General features: G+C 41.3%; 1 protein-coding gene across 1 annotated transcript; it reads left to right on the top strand.

Moving 5' to 3' along the window:
• Positions 1–4,071: 4,071 nt before the first annotated feature.
• On the top strand, positions 4,072–8,856 carry LOC147604577 (FT-interacting protein 3-like). Its single transcript, XM_086794494.1, has 2 exons — positions 4,072–6,543; positions 7,287–8,856. The coding sequence occupies exons 1-2, from the start codon at positions 4,594–4,596 to the stop codon at positions 8,694–8,696; spliced, it is 3,360 nt and encodes a 1,119-aa protein (XP_086650620.1). The 5' UTR covers positions 4,072–4,593; the 3' UTR covers positions 8,697–8,856.
• The last annotated feature ends 7,984 nt before the right edge of the window (positions 8,857–16,840 follow it).

The following is a 16,840-nucleotide window of genomic DNA, read 5'->3' as shown; positions in this document are numbered from 1 at the left end:
ACGCTTGGGGGTGGTCGAGCTTCTGTATAGAAGTACTTTTTCAGTTGTAACCTCTCTTGCAACATAATAAAATCTCTCTCTCTCTCCATCTATTTGATCTTATCTTGTTGTCTACCAATATTCTGTATTGTGTTTGAAGCGGTCTTGTTACAGGAGAGCCTTCTCTTTTCCTCTACTGCTTCATCTTTTCACAAACAAAAAGTAAGCCCCGCGACGAGTGGCGCCCATAAAATTTCAAAACGTTACTTTTACATGAGTAGGACTTATGATTCACATTTCGATTCCCTTACTCCTCGTCATCATTAAAAGAATAGTGGTAGAAAACTTGACGTGACATTTCACACATGGTAAATATACTATTAAGATTTATCACATTTTAGGCTACTATAATATCACCCCACATAACTACCATTTTCTATGCTAGTTAAAGAAGCTTTTGAAATGTGCTAACAAGCATAAATAACATACTACGTTAACCTGCTTACACCTGAAATGAAGTGGATCATTGCTATGTTGAAGAATAATCAAAATGAGAATGCTAATATTCAAAAGATAGAATCAACCCTCTTAGAGCAAGAGTAAACTAGCAAAAACACTTTCTTTGATTTTCTTTTATGACATCGATAGACCATATAGTGACGATCACGATGATGCATCCATCATCATCATCATCATCATCATCATCATCAAGTGAACATGGATTTTGGAAAGGATATGTTGGGCTTGAAGGTAGGACTTGTAGGTAGTTTAACAGAAACATATAGATTTATAACTTAATGAAGATGAATACCTCACCCTAAAATGTGTGCCTCAAATCCCCATAATTTTAGTATATTTTGGCTAAGATTTTTTTTCTATTCCAAATTATCATTAAATTTAAATATATCGCCTCAAACTTAAAGCATTTGTATGGCACACCATTTTTCACATTTTAGTTTTTCTCTTTTACTAAATTTATTCATTTTTGCTATGCAATGCTTATAATGATAGTGTTTCGTAAAAAAGTGTTTTAAGCATTACAAAGTAGTTAATGTTTCCAAAGTGTTTTAAGCATTACAAAGCAGTTAATGTTGCCAAAGTGTTTTAAGCATTACAAAGCAGTTAATGTTGCCAAAGTGTTTTAAGCATTACAAAGCAGTTAATGTTGCCACAGTGTTTTAAGCATTACAAAGCAGTTAATGTTGTGAATATTTTAACTATCCCCCACAAAACATGATAAAATTCATAATTTTATGATTCTTAAAAAGTGAACAAATGCATTTTCTCAACATTGCATGGATGGCCAACTATGAATAACCCTACCATTTTTTGAGACACACTACAATGGCATATTTGCTATGATCATGCCTAAATGACTTATTTCAAATTAGATAAATATCATGCTATGATCATGCCTAAATGACTTATTTCAAATCAGATAAATATCATATTTTTAAAGGAAAATCTACTTATCATCTCAAGATCTTGACAATAAGAATATCTAATTGGCTCTAATTTACTTGTGTTATAAATAGAAAATGTACAATGTATATAATCTATTGTACTAATGCCATGTGATAAACAATCTATGAAAGGTTGGTGGGAAGTTGCTTATAAATATATGTAGCAATTGACTTGGCAATAGCATCTTTGATAAAATGTATGTCTTTTACCCTGAAATGTTTTTACATTTGAATATATAAGTGTCAAAAGCTAATGTTAAAAGAAATGGCAAGATGCCACTTCAAGGGTGCTCAAATAAAATTTAAAATTTGTGCCTAATGTGGTTTCCTTTTCATCACCACGATCCATTTTAGTTTGTAGCTAGGAAGCAAGCCAATATCATTCTTGTGTATAAATGGGGTTTACAAGGAAACCACTACTACATAGGTTATTCTGTTGATTTCAATATAAGATAATATGCAAAGGTGCTTTTATAAAATCTTCAATGGTTCAAATGGTACCTTATTCATGTTACCCATATATACGCCATGCAAACACATGAAACTATCCATCTATGCCATGCAAACACACGCAACTATCCATCTATGCCATGCAAATTCATGAAACTATCCATTTGTCTCATGAAACTTTATGTGTTTGCATGTACGCGTGCCTTAGTGATTGCAAAAAATGAAAAAAAGCATGATATCCTTTCCTTTGTTGAACCTATGGATCTCTTTAAAACTAGAATGATATCCTTTCCTTTGTTGAACCTAGAATGATAGTGATTTTAAAAAGTTCCCTAAGAGTTTCTCTCTCTCTCTCTCTCTCTCTCTCTCACACACACACACACACACACACACACACACACACACGAGCGCGCGTGCGCGCGTGCACGCATGCACGCAACCACACGTAGGCACGCACACGCACACGCACACGCGTGCATGTACACACACACACACACACACACACACACACACACACACACACACACATGTATGAGAAAAAGGTTTTCACCCAAATGTTGAAAAGCCTTCATATTTAGTTCTTAGATGAGAGTACTACAAGGGGAAAGAAAAAGGGTTTAGCATATTTTGTAGATCTTTTCAGGACTCCAGCTACTACTACTAAAGCATTTTCATCACCCTAGTGGGATCATATATACAAGTTAACGAGTACTCTTTCACTCCTATATTTTGCCACAAAATAATGCCAATGTTTTTCAAGCACTTTCAAGTAAAGGGATGAATGAAACTTGACATGCCATGATTCGATGGGCAGCTTGACATCTTGGTTGTAAAATGAGAGTATCAAGACCTTATAATAAGTAAGATTTTTTTTTTTTTGTGAGAGATTGTTTTGCACATGTAGGTGAGCAAGCCTTTCCAGTCCCCCTATATTTTTGTAGAGCTACTCATCGTGAGAGTAGTGTAACCATGCCAGTTATAGTGCACCTAAGTTTTTTGCACACTTTTCTTTTGAGATTTCGAAGATTTTAGTCATAGTGTCAATTTAACCATCATCGCACATTTTGACAGGCATCATGCCCATTTTTGGGCATTTTGGCTGTAAAATACAGCCACTTATTTTGAGTGACCGTCAAAAAATAAGATAACTTGTGAAAAAACAAGCATTATTTCTCTTAAACTAGTTAATTTGAAAGATGACCTAGCTCGTAAAAAATCATCCTTGATCGCACACAGGTGAGGAAGTAAATTTTAAAAGCTTGAGCTGTGGAAAGCATGGGAAGTGAATAAAGTGGATGTGTCTATTATATGGCAACGAAGGGAGAGTAAAGAACACTCTATGACCAAAATTCTATGACACTTATGGCCAATGGGGGCAAGGCAGTAACAGTGAGGGCACATTAGCCAACACATCAACCATATTAAGTGAGAAGGATTTTGAACCAGGTCCAAGTGGTGTAATTTAAAATCTCTATCTGCTTCACTATAAAGCTAGTAGAAGTGAGAATGGGATTCGTGTTAAGGCATGTTTTATTTATACTAGTGGGTTGACTCGAGCTTCGCACGTCTTTTCAAACCTCCAAATTCAAATTCTACCCTAACCTCCTCAAACCTCCTCCTCTGATCGCGAACCTTCAAATTGTTGCCACGATAAGAAAGAGCCTACGAGCATACAACCTAGGGCCTGAAGACAGACAGAGAAGGGGGGGGGGGGGAGGGAGAGTCTAGAGAGAGGGGGGGGTACGATAGCAAGCATGACAGACCGCATAAACTTTAACTTGAAACGAGAAATGGTCAAGTAATAGTACCAAGGATCAAAAAGCATTAGTTGGATGGCACCCATGGACCATGGTTCTCACTCTAGTCCACCGTTTTGCCTCCATCAAAGCGGCTGTCAAAGTGCTAGATTTTTTGAAAGCATTGCATATGGGCTGCAATGTAAGATCCCGACACTCATAGCCTTGGGAAATGCCAAAGCTACACAGTAACCGCACAGTAAAAGGCAAGACAGGATATTCCAACGTGCACATCAAGCAAAGCTTAGCAAAACACATCACTGCGGCTGTACAATATAATAGTCCCATAAAGCAGACTGGCGTCTTTATCGGTGCTGATAAAGGAGCTCCAATGATGCTCCCTTGTAGGTTATATATAAGCCCAGCAAATCAACGTTTATATTCTGTACGCAGTGAAGTTTGAACCCTTTGAAGGGGTGGGTAGAGTATGCACAAGGCAAGCAACCTAGAGAGAAAGAAAGAGAGATGTGTTTTGCTTGATGTGTTTTGCTTCATATGAGAACACAGTGCACACTGCATATTTATTGAGAGAGAGAGAGAGGGAGGTGTTTTGCTTCAAATGTAAGAGACATTGCAAATTTTGAGAATTGGCTTGGTCTGTGTGTGTAGAGAGAGAGAGAGAGAGAGAGAGAGAGAGAGAGAGAGAGATGTCATTTTGAGAATTGGCTTGCTCTGTGTGTTTGTAGAGAGAGAGGGAGAGATCATTTTGAGAATTGGCTTGCTCTGTGTGTGTGTAGAGAGAGAGAGAGAGAGATCATTTGGCCTCTCCTTGCTCTCCATGAAAACATTATCTTAGAAGGTTCATGTGAGAGAGAGAGAGAGAGAGAGAGAGAGAGAGAGAGAGGCAGACAGGCTTTAATGCTTCATGATTTTTTTGACCTTCCCTTTACACGAAATCAGAAGCCATGGTTGGCCGAAAATTGGTAGTAAAGGTTGTAAGTGCTAAAAATCTTATGCCCAAAGATGGCCAAGGGTCCTCCAGTGCTTTTGTTCAGATAGATTTTGATGGGCAAAGAAAGAGAACCAGGGTCATCAGTAAAGACCTCAACCCATGTTGGGACGAACTGATTGAGTTTCAGATCAATGATCCTCCAGATATGGTGAATGAAGTGCTGGAGGCCAATGTTTTCAATGATTCTAAGAGAAGTGGAGGTAGAAAAATCAAGTTTTTGGGCAGAATTACCTTGCATGGGAGCACCTTTGTCCAGAAAGGAGAGGAGGCTCTCATCTATTATAAGTTGGACAAGAGGGGCTTGTTTTCTTTGGTTAAGGGAGAGCTTGGGTTGATCATTTATTACATGGATGGTGATGAGCGTAGTGCATTAAGTGCAGCTAAGAGCAAAGGTGAGAAGAAAGAAGTGGCTGCATTAAATGAAGCTGAAGTGAAGAAGAAAGAGAGTGCTGTGGCCAAGGCAGCAGCAGATGGAGCTGCAGGAAATGGTGCTAAATCTGGTGAAAAGGCCGCTCCTCCAGCTCCAGCTCCCGCTCCCGCTCCAGCTGCTGCTAAATCCGTTGACGATGGTGCTGCAGCATCTGCATCTGTTAACCCCCCAGCTCCACCTCCAGCTGAGCCTCCTCCAGCCCCAGCCGAAGAAAAACCTCCAGAAGCACCGCCGAATCTAGAAACGGAGAACCCAGCACCAGCACCTGATCCACCACCATCAAACCAGCCGGCGCCGCCACCAGCCGCCGCTCCGGAAACGCCGCCGACTGCCGCTGCGCCGCCACCAGCCGCTCCACCGCCGACTCCAGAGGCGCCGCCACCAGAAGCTCCGGAAACGCCCCCCAATGCAGGGGCGCTCCCACCAGAATCGCCGCCGAATTCAGCGGCGGCGCCACCACCTCAAGAATCGGCGCCAAATGCACAGCCAAAAGTAGAGGTCTACCAGAGCATCCCCAAACAAGGAGATATCCACTTCGACATAAAGGCCGCGACAGCAGGTCCGCCAAATGTAGGCCAAGCTGCTACAGAAAGCTCTGCAACTGCAACAGACTCCGACTATACTCTCAAAGACACGAGGCCTGCACTGGGTGGAGACAGGACCAGCACGTATGATTTAGTGGAGAAGATGCACTACTTGTTTGTGAGAGTAGTAAAAGCACGGGCTCTTGCCGCCAAAGATCTCACAGGAAGCTCCGACCCTTACGTCCGTCTGGTTTTGGGCAACCAGCTTACTAAATCTAGAACAGTTCCCAAAACCTTGAACCCAGAATGGAATCAAGTCTTCGCCTTCGGAACCGACCGCCACATCCAAGCCGGCACCTTGGAAATTTCCGTCTGGGATCAAGATACCGCTAAACCAGACGACTTCCTTGGAGTGGTTTTCTTTGACCTTCCTGAAATCCCCACACGTGTGCCCCCAGATAGCCCCTTGGCCCCCCAATGGTATAGCCTTGAGCAAAAACGTGGGGAGTTGGGTAAAGTCTCTGGTGACATAATGCTAGCTGTGTGGATCGGCACCCAAGCTGACGAAGCATTCGGTGACGCGTGGCAGTCCGATACAGGCGGTCACACCACGTCGACACGGTCTAAGGTTTACCTTTCTCCAAAGCTGTGGTACCTCCGTGTGAATGTGATTGAGGCCCAAGACTTGCAAATTCCGGACGCCCCAAGACGACTGCCAGAGGTCAGTGTGAAAGTGCAAATGGGATTTCAAACTGTGAGGACTAGGGTGGCCAAGCGGCGCAGTGTGAGCCCCTTCTGGAATGAGGACTTAATGCTTGTGGCATCAGAGCCAATGGAGGATTCACTATTGCTCACATTGGAGGATCACCAAGGTTCAGATAAGCATGAGGTCATTGGTATGGCACGAGTTCCCTTGGATGGAGTGGAAAGAAGAGTGGATGATAGGCAGGTAAGCACCATATCAATACCCATTGTGTTCTTTGTTTTCATGATCTCATGTCAACAAGTGCTTCTTTGGAATCTAGTACAAGCTAGTTTAGTTGCTTCTCTGCATGTGTTTTTGGGGGCGAGGGGTTGTGTGTTGCATGCGTGTGCACACGTGCAAGGCACCACTCAAGTTCTCCATAGAGGGGCCTTTTGCGTCTACATTTCCTTCTCTTCCTCTTGTGTAGGATGCATGTACATGTACTATGTGGACCTCATGTCAAGTCTAGAACATTGCGAGTCCCCAAAAACCCCTTTGTATGGAGACTGTGACGCGTCACGCGGTTGGGATTTCTATCCGGAGGGACTTGGTGCCCGAGGGGTATGCTAGCCCGCCCCGAATATAATGCATCTATATGGGGAGGAAGTGCTTGGAGTGGCATGGACCCATGGTAGGCACCCTAGACGCACTCCCGCACCTGGGAAAGGCACCTACGTGTCTACCCGGTGCGTGAGTGCGTCTAGGGTGCCTACCATGGGTCCATGCCTTGCCACTCCAAGCACTTCCTCCCCATATAGATGCATTATATTCGGGGCGGGCTAGCATACCCCTCGGGCACCAAGTCCCTCCGGATAGAAATCCCAACCGTGTGACGCGTCACAGAGACGAACCACCCTAAAGCATCTAGTTGATTCATCCTTAACTTCTTGGTCAATCTAGATTGTGGTGATTGTTTACTAACATAAATGTTTATTCGATTTTTGTAGGTGGCGTCAAGATGGTTCAACTTGCAACATAGCTTAGACACCACCCCAACTACCAAATTTCAAGGACGTGTTCACTTGCGGCTATGCTTTGATGGTGGCTACCATGTCATGGATGAAACCACACATTTGAGTAGTGATTTGAGGCCCACAGCTAAGCAACTATGGAAGGCACCGATAGGTGTGTTAGAGTTGGGGATTTTAGGTGCTCACAACCTTCTACCAATGAAGACCAAAGATGGGCGGGCTGCCACAGATGCCTATTGTGTGGCCAAGTATGGACCTAAATGGGTACGCACTCGGACCATCTTGGATAGCTTGGCCCCACGTTGGAATGAGCAGTATACATGGGAGGTGTTTGATCCTTGCACAGTGCTCACATTGTGCGTGTTCGACAATGCCGAGCTAGAGCATCATAATCATCACCAGAAGCATGCACGCATAGGAAAGGTGCGTGTGAGATTGTCCACCTTGGAGGTGGACCGTGTGTACACCATCTCATACCCATTGCTAGTCCTGCAACCCGGTGGGCTTAAGAAGGTGGGCGACATCGAGGTAGCGGTGCGATTCTCCTGTGTATCGATGTTCAATGTCATACACACCTACACCCTACCCCTGCTCCCGCGCATGCACTACCTCTACCCATTGTCCATACAACAGCAGGAGGTCCTCCGCAACACCGCCATGAAAATGGTGGCGCTTCGGCTTTCGAGGTCGGAGCCGCCGCTACGGCCGGAGGTGGTACAGTACGTGCTCGACTCCGACTCGTCTTTGTGGAGCCTGCGCCGGAGCAAAGCCAACTGGTTCAGAATATCGAGCATCTTGGGGGGTTTCTATTTGCTGTCAAGATGGATGCACGACATTCGGCAGTGGCGCAACCCCGTAACGACCATCCTCGTCCACCTCCTCTTCCTCATACTGCTCTGCTACCCTGAGCTGATCTTGCCCACCATCTTCTTCTACATGTTCCTCATAGGGCTGTGGCAGTACCGCTGCCGCAGCCGCTCGCCGCCGCACATCGATCCTCGCATCTCGCAAGCGGAGGTGGTGGACCGGGATGAGCTGGACGAGGAGTTCGACACAACGCCAACGTGCAAGCCGCCGGAGGTGGTGATGATGAGGTACGAGAGGCTACGTGGCATAGCGGGGAGGATCCAGATGGTGCTGGGGGACATTGCGACGCAAGGCGAGCGCGTGCAAGGCTTACTGACGTGGAGGGATCCACGTGCCACGTCGATTTTCGTGATCTTCTGCTTCTTCACGGCGGTAGGCCTGTACGTTGCGCCCTTCAGGCTGGCGGCGTTTTTAGTGGGTGCCCATTTTCTGAGGCACCCAAGGTTCCGCGACCCCCTGCCGTCCACCTTCCTTAATTTCTTCAGAAGGCTGCCGGCCCAATCAGATCGTATCCTTTAGATATTGCCATTAAAATCTAGCAGCTTAATTCTACCATTTTTTCCCGACCCCAACTCTAAGCGACACCATATCACACCTTCCATGGGCATATCATTGTGTGATTCTCCATGGATCATTTCCTTTTTTTTTAAAAGAGAACAAATTAATCACTTGGCCATCATCCTAACTATGATTTTTGCCAAGTACACATGTTGCATTTGTTACTTATACCCTATGTTGCATTTGTTTAACTTGACCATGGCAATGCCCTCTTAACACTAGTTTGAGACCTTATAGTTGCATTTGTTAACTTATACCTTATGTTGCATTTGTTTAGCTCGGCAAGGCCCTCTTAACACCAGTTTGAGACCATATTGCATAGATTTCTGCCAAGTACACATGTTGCATTTGTTACCTTATACCTTATGTTGCATTTGTTTAGCTTGACCATGGGTAGGCCCTCTTAACACTAGTTTGAGACCTTATTGCATAGATTTTTGCCAAGTACACATGTTGCATTTGTTACTTATACCTTATGTTACATTTGTTTAGACCATGGGAAGGCCCTCTTAACACCAGTTTAAGACCATATTTTCAACCAACACTTAACTTATTTTTATACTTTGCCATTTCACTTTGGTTAGTGAATGAGGGCCATCAAATAATCCCATCAATTATATTTAAAAAATATCTTTTTAGCATCCCTATCTTTAATATGGCAAGCCCACTTCGATACTCTCTCTTAATTAAAAAGTCTCCAATGAATTCAGCAATCTAGTATGTCTCAAGCTTTCACTCACTTGACTTCATATTCTTCTAGGTGCCAACAAATGGCAAACAGAAGGTTGTTTGTGCAATCTTATTTATCAAAATTTACACCAAATTTTGCAAGATATTTCATCCTCTTACACAAGCTCCTCTTTGTACAAGCCTTTGAGAAACCTTCTCAAGATATAATACAACTTCTTTTACTTTCACTTTTACTTTCGAACGAGGTTCTACTGTACGTAGCCTACTTACGTTTGTCTTAGCTCTTAATTGCAGTCTATGGAAAATAGAGGATAGGAGGCTTGAGGAGGTTGATTAGTTATTTGTGTGTGTTCTTTGTAAAAATTTGAGATTGCTATTGAAATACATGAGGGTAAATTGTAACCCATAACCTCTACTTCAAGGCGGTTACATGTGTTTGCTTGCATTTGGCATGCATTGCATCCGTGATTGCGTGGTGTAAATACATCCTCTTCTAAAGAAAATGTTTTTTTTCCCTTGTGTGCATGACATGCAATAATGATGCATGCCTACATTAAGAATAATGATGCATGCTTACATTAAAAATAACCACTTAGCCTAGATTAAGGAGAGCATGCATAATATAAAAGATATCGAGTTTAATGTTGATGTCTTTATCTTCATATTTCATCACAATCGTCCATCCTCCAACGCGACAACACTCTCAAGACTCATACACATCTTAAGACATACACACAAATCTATAATCAAGACCCCCTCATAACCTCCAAAATCCCTTCATTGATAAAAAAGAATCAAGAAACATGATGAAAATCATAACTCTCACACACTATTAGTGTGAGAATCCATTCCCTAATCGTGACAATCACCCTCTAAGCAAGACATTATCTTGCTAAATCATTTTCGTAAGCTCTCTAGCTCATGGATACTCACCTCCCTCCCTCAATCCATGAGCTTTGTTCATCTTATATTGCTCCTTGTCTAGACTTCTTCCATGGCCACTTCATGTATCCATTCTAGCACCTTTATGAGATTGAAGAGATTAGTTCATCTTGTATTGCTCCTTGTTTGGGCTTCTTCGATGACCACTTCATGTATCCATTCTAGCATTTATCCTTGTGCCACTTGCATCCATTTAACACACTTGCATCCATTTAACACACTTGCATATATCTTTTGAGACCAAGAAATGTACCTGATGTTTAGCAAGAACGAGAGATAGGTCTACTCAACTATTTAACCCTACATCTTCATGTTTAGAGTTACTAATTAAGAATTAAGAATTAAGAATAGACACGTTATTAATAGAAAAGAAGCAAATTTATCATAGTAATAATCAAGATATCATTTCATAAATTAAACTCTAATACAAGTCAATTCCAAATACACTATAATGTAGCTCCATTGAATACAAGCACCACATAATGATGCCATCTTATATGCAGCCTATGACGACCACATCACCTTTGTCTTCATTCCACAAGTTGACTGCGATAAATGCAATCAACTTTGTCTTTATTCCACAAGCTGATTGTAAATAAATGCAATCTCTCTATACAACGCACACCTCTTCTTCTACCCTTCTTCATTTTCTATATTTGCCAACTTACAAAAACAAGCTTTTCACACATGAACCATATCAATTAATATGCCTCCTCTCACATCAAACTAGGAGAACATAAGTTACACTAGGAGAACACATGCTACATGGAGATTTGAATATTCCATAAATTGATAAACCATAGACCCCATAGCATAACTCAAGAGCATAAAAATTAAAGAACACAAGATTGGGTGCAACCTTCAACCCCCCCCCCCCGATATGTGTGTCTCCTCTCCCACATGCAGTATTTAAATCATATTTCATAAATTTAGCCCTTGGAGCCATAAATAGCATAGCTTTTCCAAAATTGGGCCTTTACAAAATTGAACCATAGTCCAATGCTTTTAAAGTATCTTGTCAAAAATTTTCTTGTGAACCATTGTCCTTCGCTGCTTCACCTTTACATTGAAATTTCTCAAAATGTTTGGAAAGAGGGATCGATCAACGAAACTGAGGTATGTGAGAATCTGCCACTGTAGTGTCCTTTATTAATCCATTTTTCTTCTCACAGTTTAAGGCTAGAGAGATGGCATTGCTAAGAGAATGAGGATGGAACATGTTTACTTCCGGTCTAATGAGACTGTCCAACTCTATAAACTTGCTCCTTTTCTCTTTTTCACGCACTTTTCTATATAAAGTTTACCAAGATCTATCAAGATAAGATGACATGTTCTCCTTTTCCAACTGTCTAAAAATATTCCATTGATGTCTGGCTTTACTCTTATATGACAGAGGTAAGAAATCCTTCTTGATCAGCTTTTGGAATTCTTTCCATGACTTTGGTTTGCATTTGCCCTGTCTAAGAACATTCCACCAAAGAGCTGCACTACCTACCAAATGATTAATAGCACATTTGAACTTATTCTTCTCACAAAATTTCTCTCGAGAAAATTAATCATCAAGTTGGATCAACCATGCGAGTATGACATGTGCATTCTTCTTGCCATCGTATTCCTAAAAAGTAAAAGCCTTTCTACTGATCTTGCTTCCCTTCTTCATTTCCTATGCTTGAAGAGTAGCCTATATTGTCTTACATACGCGATCCCCCTCATAATCTAAAGATTTGGATCCGGAAGATGACCTTCTTTTCTTGCATGAAATTCTTCTCTCAAGTTCTTCTCTTTGATTACCCTCACTGGTGAGTTGAGCTTGAAGTGCATTTAATTGATCTTGGATGGTAGGGGGTAGAGGATAGGTTGCCATTGTAGAAGAACCAAGCAAAATAATATGGAAGTGTGAAAATAAAATAGTAAATATAACAATCTTATTTGACTCTCGTGTATTTGAAACAAGGGTTATTGAAGCGCTTGAAGTCAATGGCATCCAATGAACAATAAGAATAATAATCCAATAACGGAAAGGAGCCCGTTGAAAACCACTTTAAAATTTTTTTAGAAGTTTTGCCCGACAAATAATGCCCAAAATTTTTGTTGCAAAGAGGCTTCCAATTTTTTGAAAACAAAATGAAGACCTTTCTATAATTTCCTATAAACCTAAAAATCTAAAATTTTCCCAATAGTTGAACTCCATTTCTTCTTTGAGATCTTTGAAAGCTTTTGAAGATAGGCTTTATAAACTTATGTAAGCTTTTATATGCTTATAGTATAAAGCTTTTCTCTCTCTTTTTTTCCTTTTGTAAAGCTTATGATAGTTTTAAGCTTTAAATCTTACAAAAGCTAAGCTTTCAATAAAGCTTCTCCACGGCTGCCAAAAGCACACAATAGGGAAGAGAAGAAAAAATAAGCGCTCAAAAATCAGAGCAGCCATTATCGAAGTCGCCAAGAAAAGAAAACAAAAGAAATCTGCTTGTGCTGGCTGCTGTTGTTTTATTTTTTCCTTGATTAAGCTTCTCTTAAGCTTTAAGCCCATAATTTTTCTTGCAGCATAAAGCCAATAAGAGCTTGTTTCTCAAATGGATTTATGGGCCCACCTCCACCATCAATTTATGGATTCTAAGCAATTCTGAAATTAGAGCTTTGATCTCCTCAATTTGTTGATTCCATCCATACTGATGGATTATGGGAGATGATTAAAATTCAAAAGGGTGGTTTGGGGAAGAAGAAGGATGGTTTTGGTTTGATAGAGGTGGTTTTGATCAAAAGTTGACATTCAACCATAGCCCTTCATCTAAATCTTGATCCAGTGGATCAAGATTCCCATAAACCATTGAATCTTTGCCCAAAGGCCTCTTTGCTTTTGCCTCCTTTGCCCTTTGGATTTTTGAATGAATCCCTATCTTTGTCCAAAGCCCTTGTACCTATGCTATAGGCTTTTAGCAGATTCTCCAATTCTCGTGCAAGTACATTTTGAATTTGTAAAAAAGCCTTCAAATTTTCTCCAAGCCAATAACCTTTGAAAAAACATCATTTCCTTGATTTTTCTTCTTCAAGTCTCCATGACCCAAATTCAACACTTGAATTTGCCGTTCTGTGACACCACTGTTAAAGGACCTTTGGTACATGGAGATTTGAATATTCCCCAAATTGATAAACCATAGACACCATAGCATAACTCAAGAGAATAAAAATCAAAGAACACAAGATTGGGTGAAATCTTCCCCCCGACGTGTGTGGCTCCTCTCCCACACACGGTATTTAAATCATATTTCATAAATTTAGCCCTTGGAGCCATAAATTAGCATAGCTTTTCCAAAATTGGGCTTGTACAAAATTTAACCATAATCCAATGCTTTTGAAGTATCTTATCGAAAATGAACCTTGGCCAACATATGTATAATGAGTCAAACCATACAAAATTAATTATTTTGCATATATGTGCACGGCTAGATAATTCCATCCAATGTCCACCTTTGTTGTCTTGAACTTATGATCTATACTCAAAAATAGTCCATAATGTTAGATCACAATTACTTTGGCATCACTCACAAAAATAATACTCACAAGTAGAAATCATTATCTAGATTCACTACCATGCTTCACACATAATTAATCGGATTCACTCCCACATTGGATTCACTCACAACGCAACGCACATGTCTTAGAGGTGATTGGATTCACTCATAATCAAACTCACACGATATTTACAAGTGTCGCACATGTCTTAGAGGTGATTGGATTCACTCATAATCAAACTCACACGATATTTACAAGTGTCGCACGTGTCTTAGAGTTTATCGAATTCACTCGCAACAATTTATCATTAATGTGCACGTTTCACACGTGCACAGCTGGTTGGATTCACTCACAACCAACTTGGGTCACCCTCTAAAGAATTAATCTGTCACACAGCTGGTTGGATTCACTCACAACCAACTTGGGTCACCCTCTAAAGAATTAATTAGATTCGCTCACTTGGGTCACCCTATAAAGAATGAAAAGATGCAAGGGAGAAGAGAGCTTGAGCTCTTACAAGCACACACACAGTCACACAAACCCTAGAAAAGAACACACAAGGTGAGAGGCTGAAAATTCTTCTTCTTCTTCACACAACAAAAGAGGTCTACCAAGAAGATAAAGTGACTAACACACATAATAGAGTATGTGTGAACACGCTAAGTGGAGTGGGTATGTGTGGACTAGTCGGTGTAGTCCAATTGTAGAATCTTTGGCGAAGATATGTCAATGCCAGCTACCAAACCCGGTAGTGATGTAAATGTCAACCAGTCATGCAGGCACCTCGTGAATGTTAGCTCATGTTGAGCTTGACATCTCAACACTCCCCCTGAAGCTCAACTCCAGCTCATGAACTCCAAGCATATCTCAAAATCTGCGGAGCTTCTCAGCTCCCAAGGCCTTCATGGTGAAGATGATAGTGACCTGATTTTGTGTGTTGACATAGGCCAAGTCGATGTCTCCTGCCAAGACTCTCTGCCTAATGAAGTGGTAATGTACCTCAATGTGTTTCGTCCGCGTATGGAAAATTGGGTTCCTAGCCAACTGTATACTCCTAAGATTGTCACAATATATGACAACCTTTCTCTCCACATGCAACCCCAAATCAACAAGTAGCTTGCGTAACCAAGCTACCTCACACGCTGCCACCACAATATATGACAACCTTTCTCTCCACATGCAACCCCAAATCAACAAGTAGCTTGCATAACCAAGCTATCTCACACGCTGCCACCGCAACTCCTCTGTACTCAATAAGGCAACTGTGGGCTACTTCTTGCTGCTCCATGTCACAGAAACACTCCCCAATGAAAACATAAATCCATTGGTAGATCTCCTGTCTGAGATGCTACCTGCCCAATCTGCATCTGTGTACCCATATAACTCCAATGGTACACCTGCTACATAAAATAATGCATAACCAATAGTGGCCCTTAAATACCAAAGTGTGCATTGCACACTGTCAAGATGTGGTTTGCACCGCAGAACCTACATAAACTGGCTCTCTAAGCCAACAATGTAACTCAAATTTGGCCTACTGATCGTGACATAGATCAAACTCCCCACAATCTTCTTGTACATAGTGGGATCCACCAACACATAACCTGCATCCACACTAAGCTTGCCATTTTGATCTAATGGCACACCGAGATTGACTTACATTAGCCATCCCATACTTGGACAGTATGTCGAATACATATTGTCCCTGTGAAGCCAAATACCATCAGGTGTGCGAATGACCTCAATTCCTAGAAAGTAGTGCAGATCTCCCAAATCCTTTATCTCAAACTTCCTTTTGAGAAGACTTTTCACATGCTCAATCTCATCCAAGTTGTCACCCCCAAAAATAAGATATCGCAAACTTCCTTTTTTGAGAAGACTTTTCACATGCTCAACCACATCCAAGTTGTCACCCCCAAAAATAAGATATCTACATAGATGGTGATGATCACAATACCCTTATCACTCTTGCACACATACAAAGAGTGATCTACATCTGCCATATGAAAACCAACAATGACAAGATACTCAACAATCTTGTCATGCCATGCTCATGGAGATTGCTTTAGTCTATACAAAGTCTTACGAAGCTTACATACATACTCCACGTGACCTGTATCCTCAAAACTAGGTAGCTGATCCATATACACTTTTTGTTGCAAGTCTCTCGATTCTGAGAGTAGATGTCTTGAACGCCTTGTATTGTGGCCTGAGACCACATAGACACACTTCCACCTTATATCATCATCAACAGAAACACCAATTGATACAAGGGATTCCACAACGCCCTTGATCTTTAAGTCATAATCATTCATAGATATATTTTTCTTCTCCATAGTATGAAGCTCATTCTTCAAATGAATCTTTCGTGCCTTGGTATTGGTTTCATATAGCTTCACCAAGGTGTCCCATACCTCCTTAGGTGACTTGGCATCCTATATATGCCGTCATGGTATCCTATATACTAATAGAAAGCCAATACATGACTTTCCTTGCTCTTTGATTCCAATCCTTGAATTCTTTTTACATCTATAGCAGTTCGATTAATCTCCGGTATCTCTGGTGCCTCCTTATGTTCACCTTTAATGTAGTCCCAATAACCTTTTCCCATTAGGAAAATTGTCAATCTAAACCTCCAAGCATGGAAGTTGTTCTTATCAAGCTTCTCTTTGCAATAATCAGGTTTATTCCATCATTCGACATCTTGTCTACAACACAAATTTACCAAAAACAGCACTCTTGTTTGACTTTTACAAACTGTTGTATTCTCTATAGTGGTACTATATTGCACCCAAACTGTCACAACTAGTGACCTCAATTTGCATACATACACCCAATGGTAACTTTGAGATTTCTTTGCAGTACACACTGTGTCTACACAACCAATCATCCTTCTTGCACTTCCAAAAACAGAGTTCTGCAGAGAATCGAAACTTTACCCACAGTGCTACGCCTACAAA

Source organism: Cibotium barometz, chromosome 61 (genome assembly GCF_041138505.1).
Source record: "Cibotium barometz isolate CiBa-2024 chromosome 61, ASM4113850v1, whole genome shotgun sequence".
Lineage (NCBI taxonomy): Eukaryota > Viridiplantae > Streptophyta > Polypodiopsida > Cyatheales > Cibotiaceae > Cibotium > Cibotium barometz.
The sequence above is the reverse complement of the archived record's forward strand: the minus strand, read 5'-3'. Positions and strand labels throughout refer to the sequence as shown.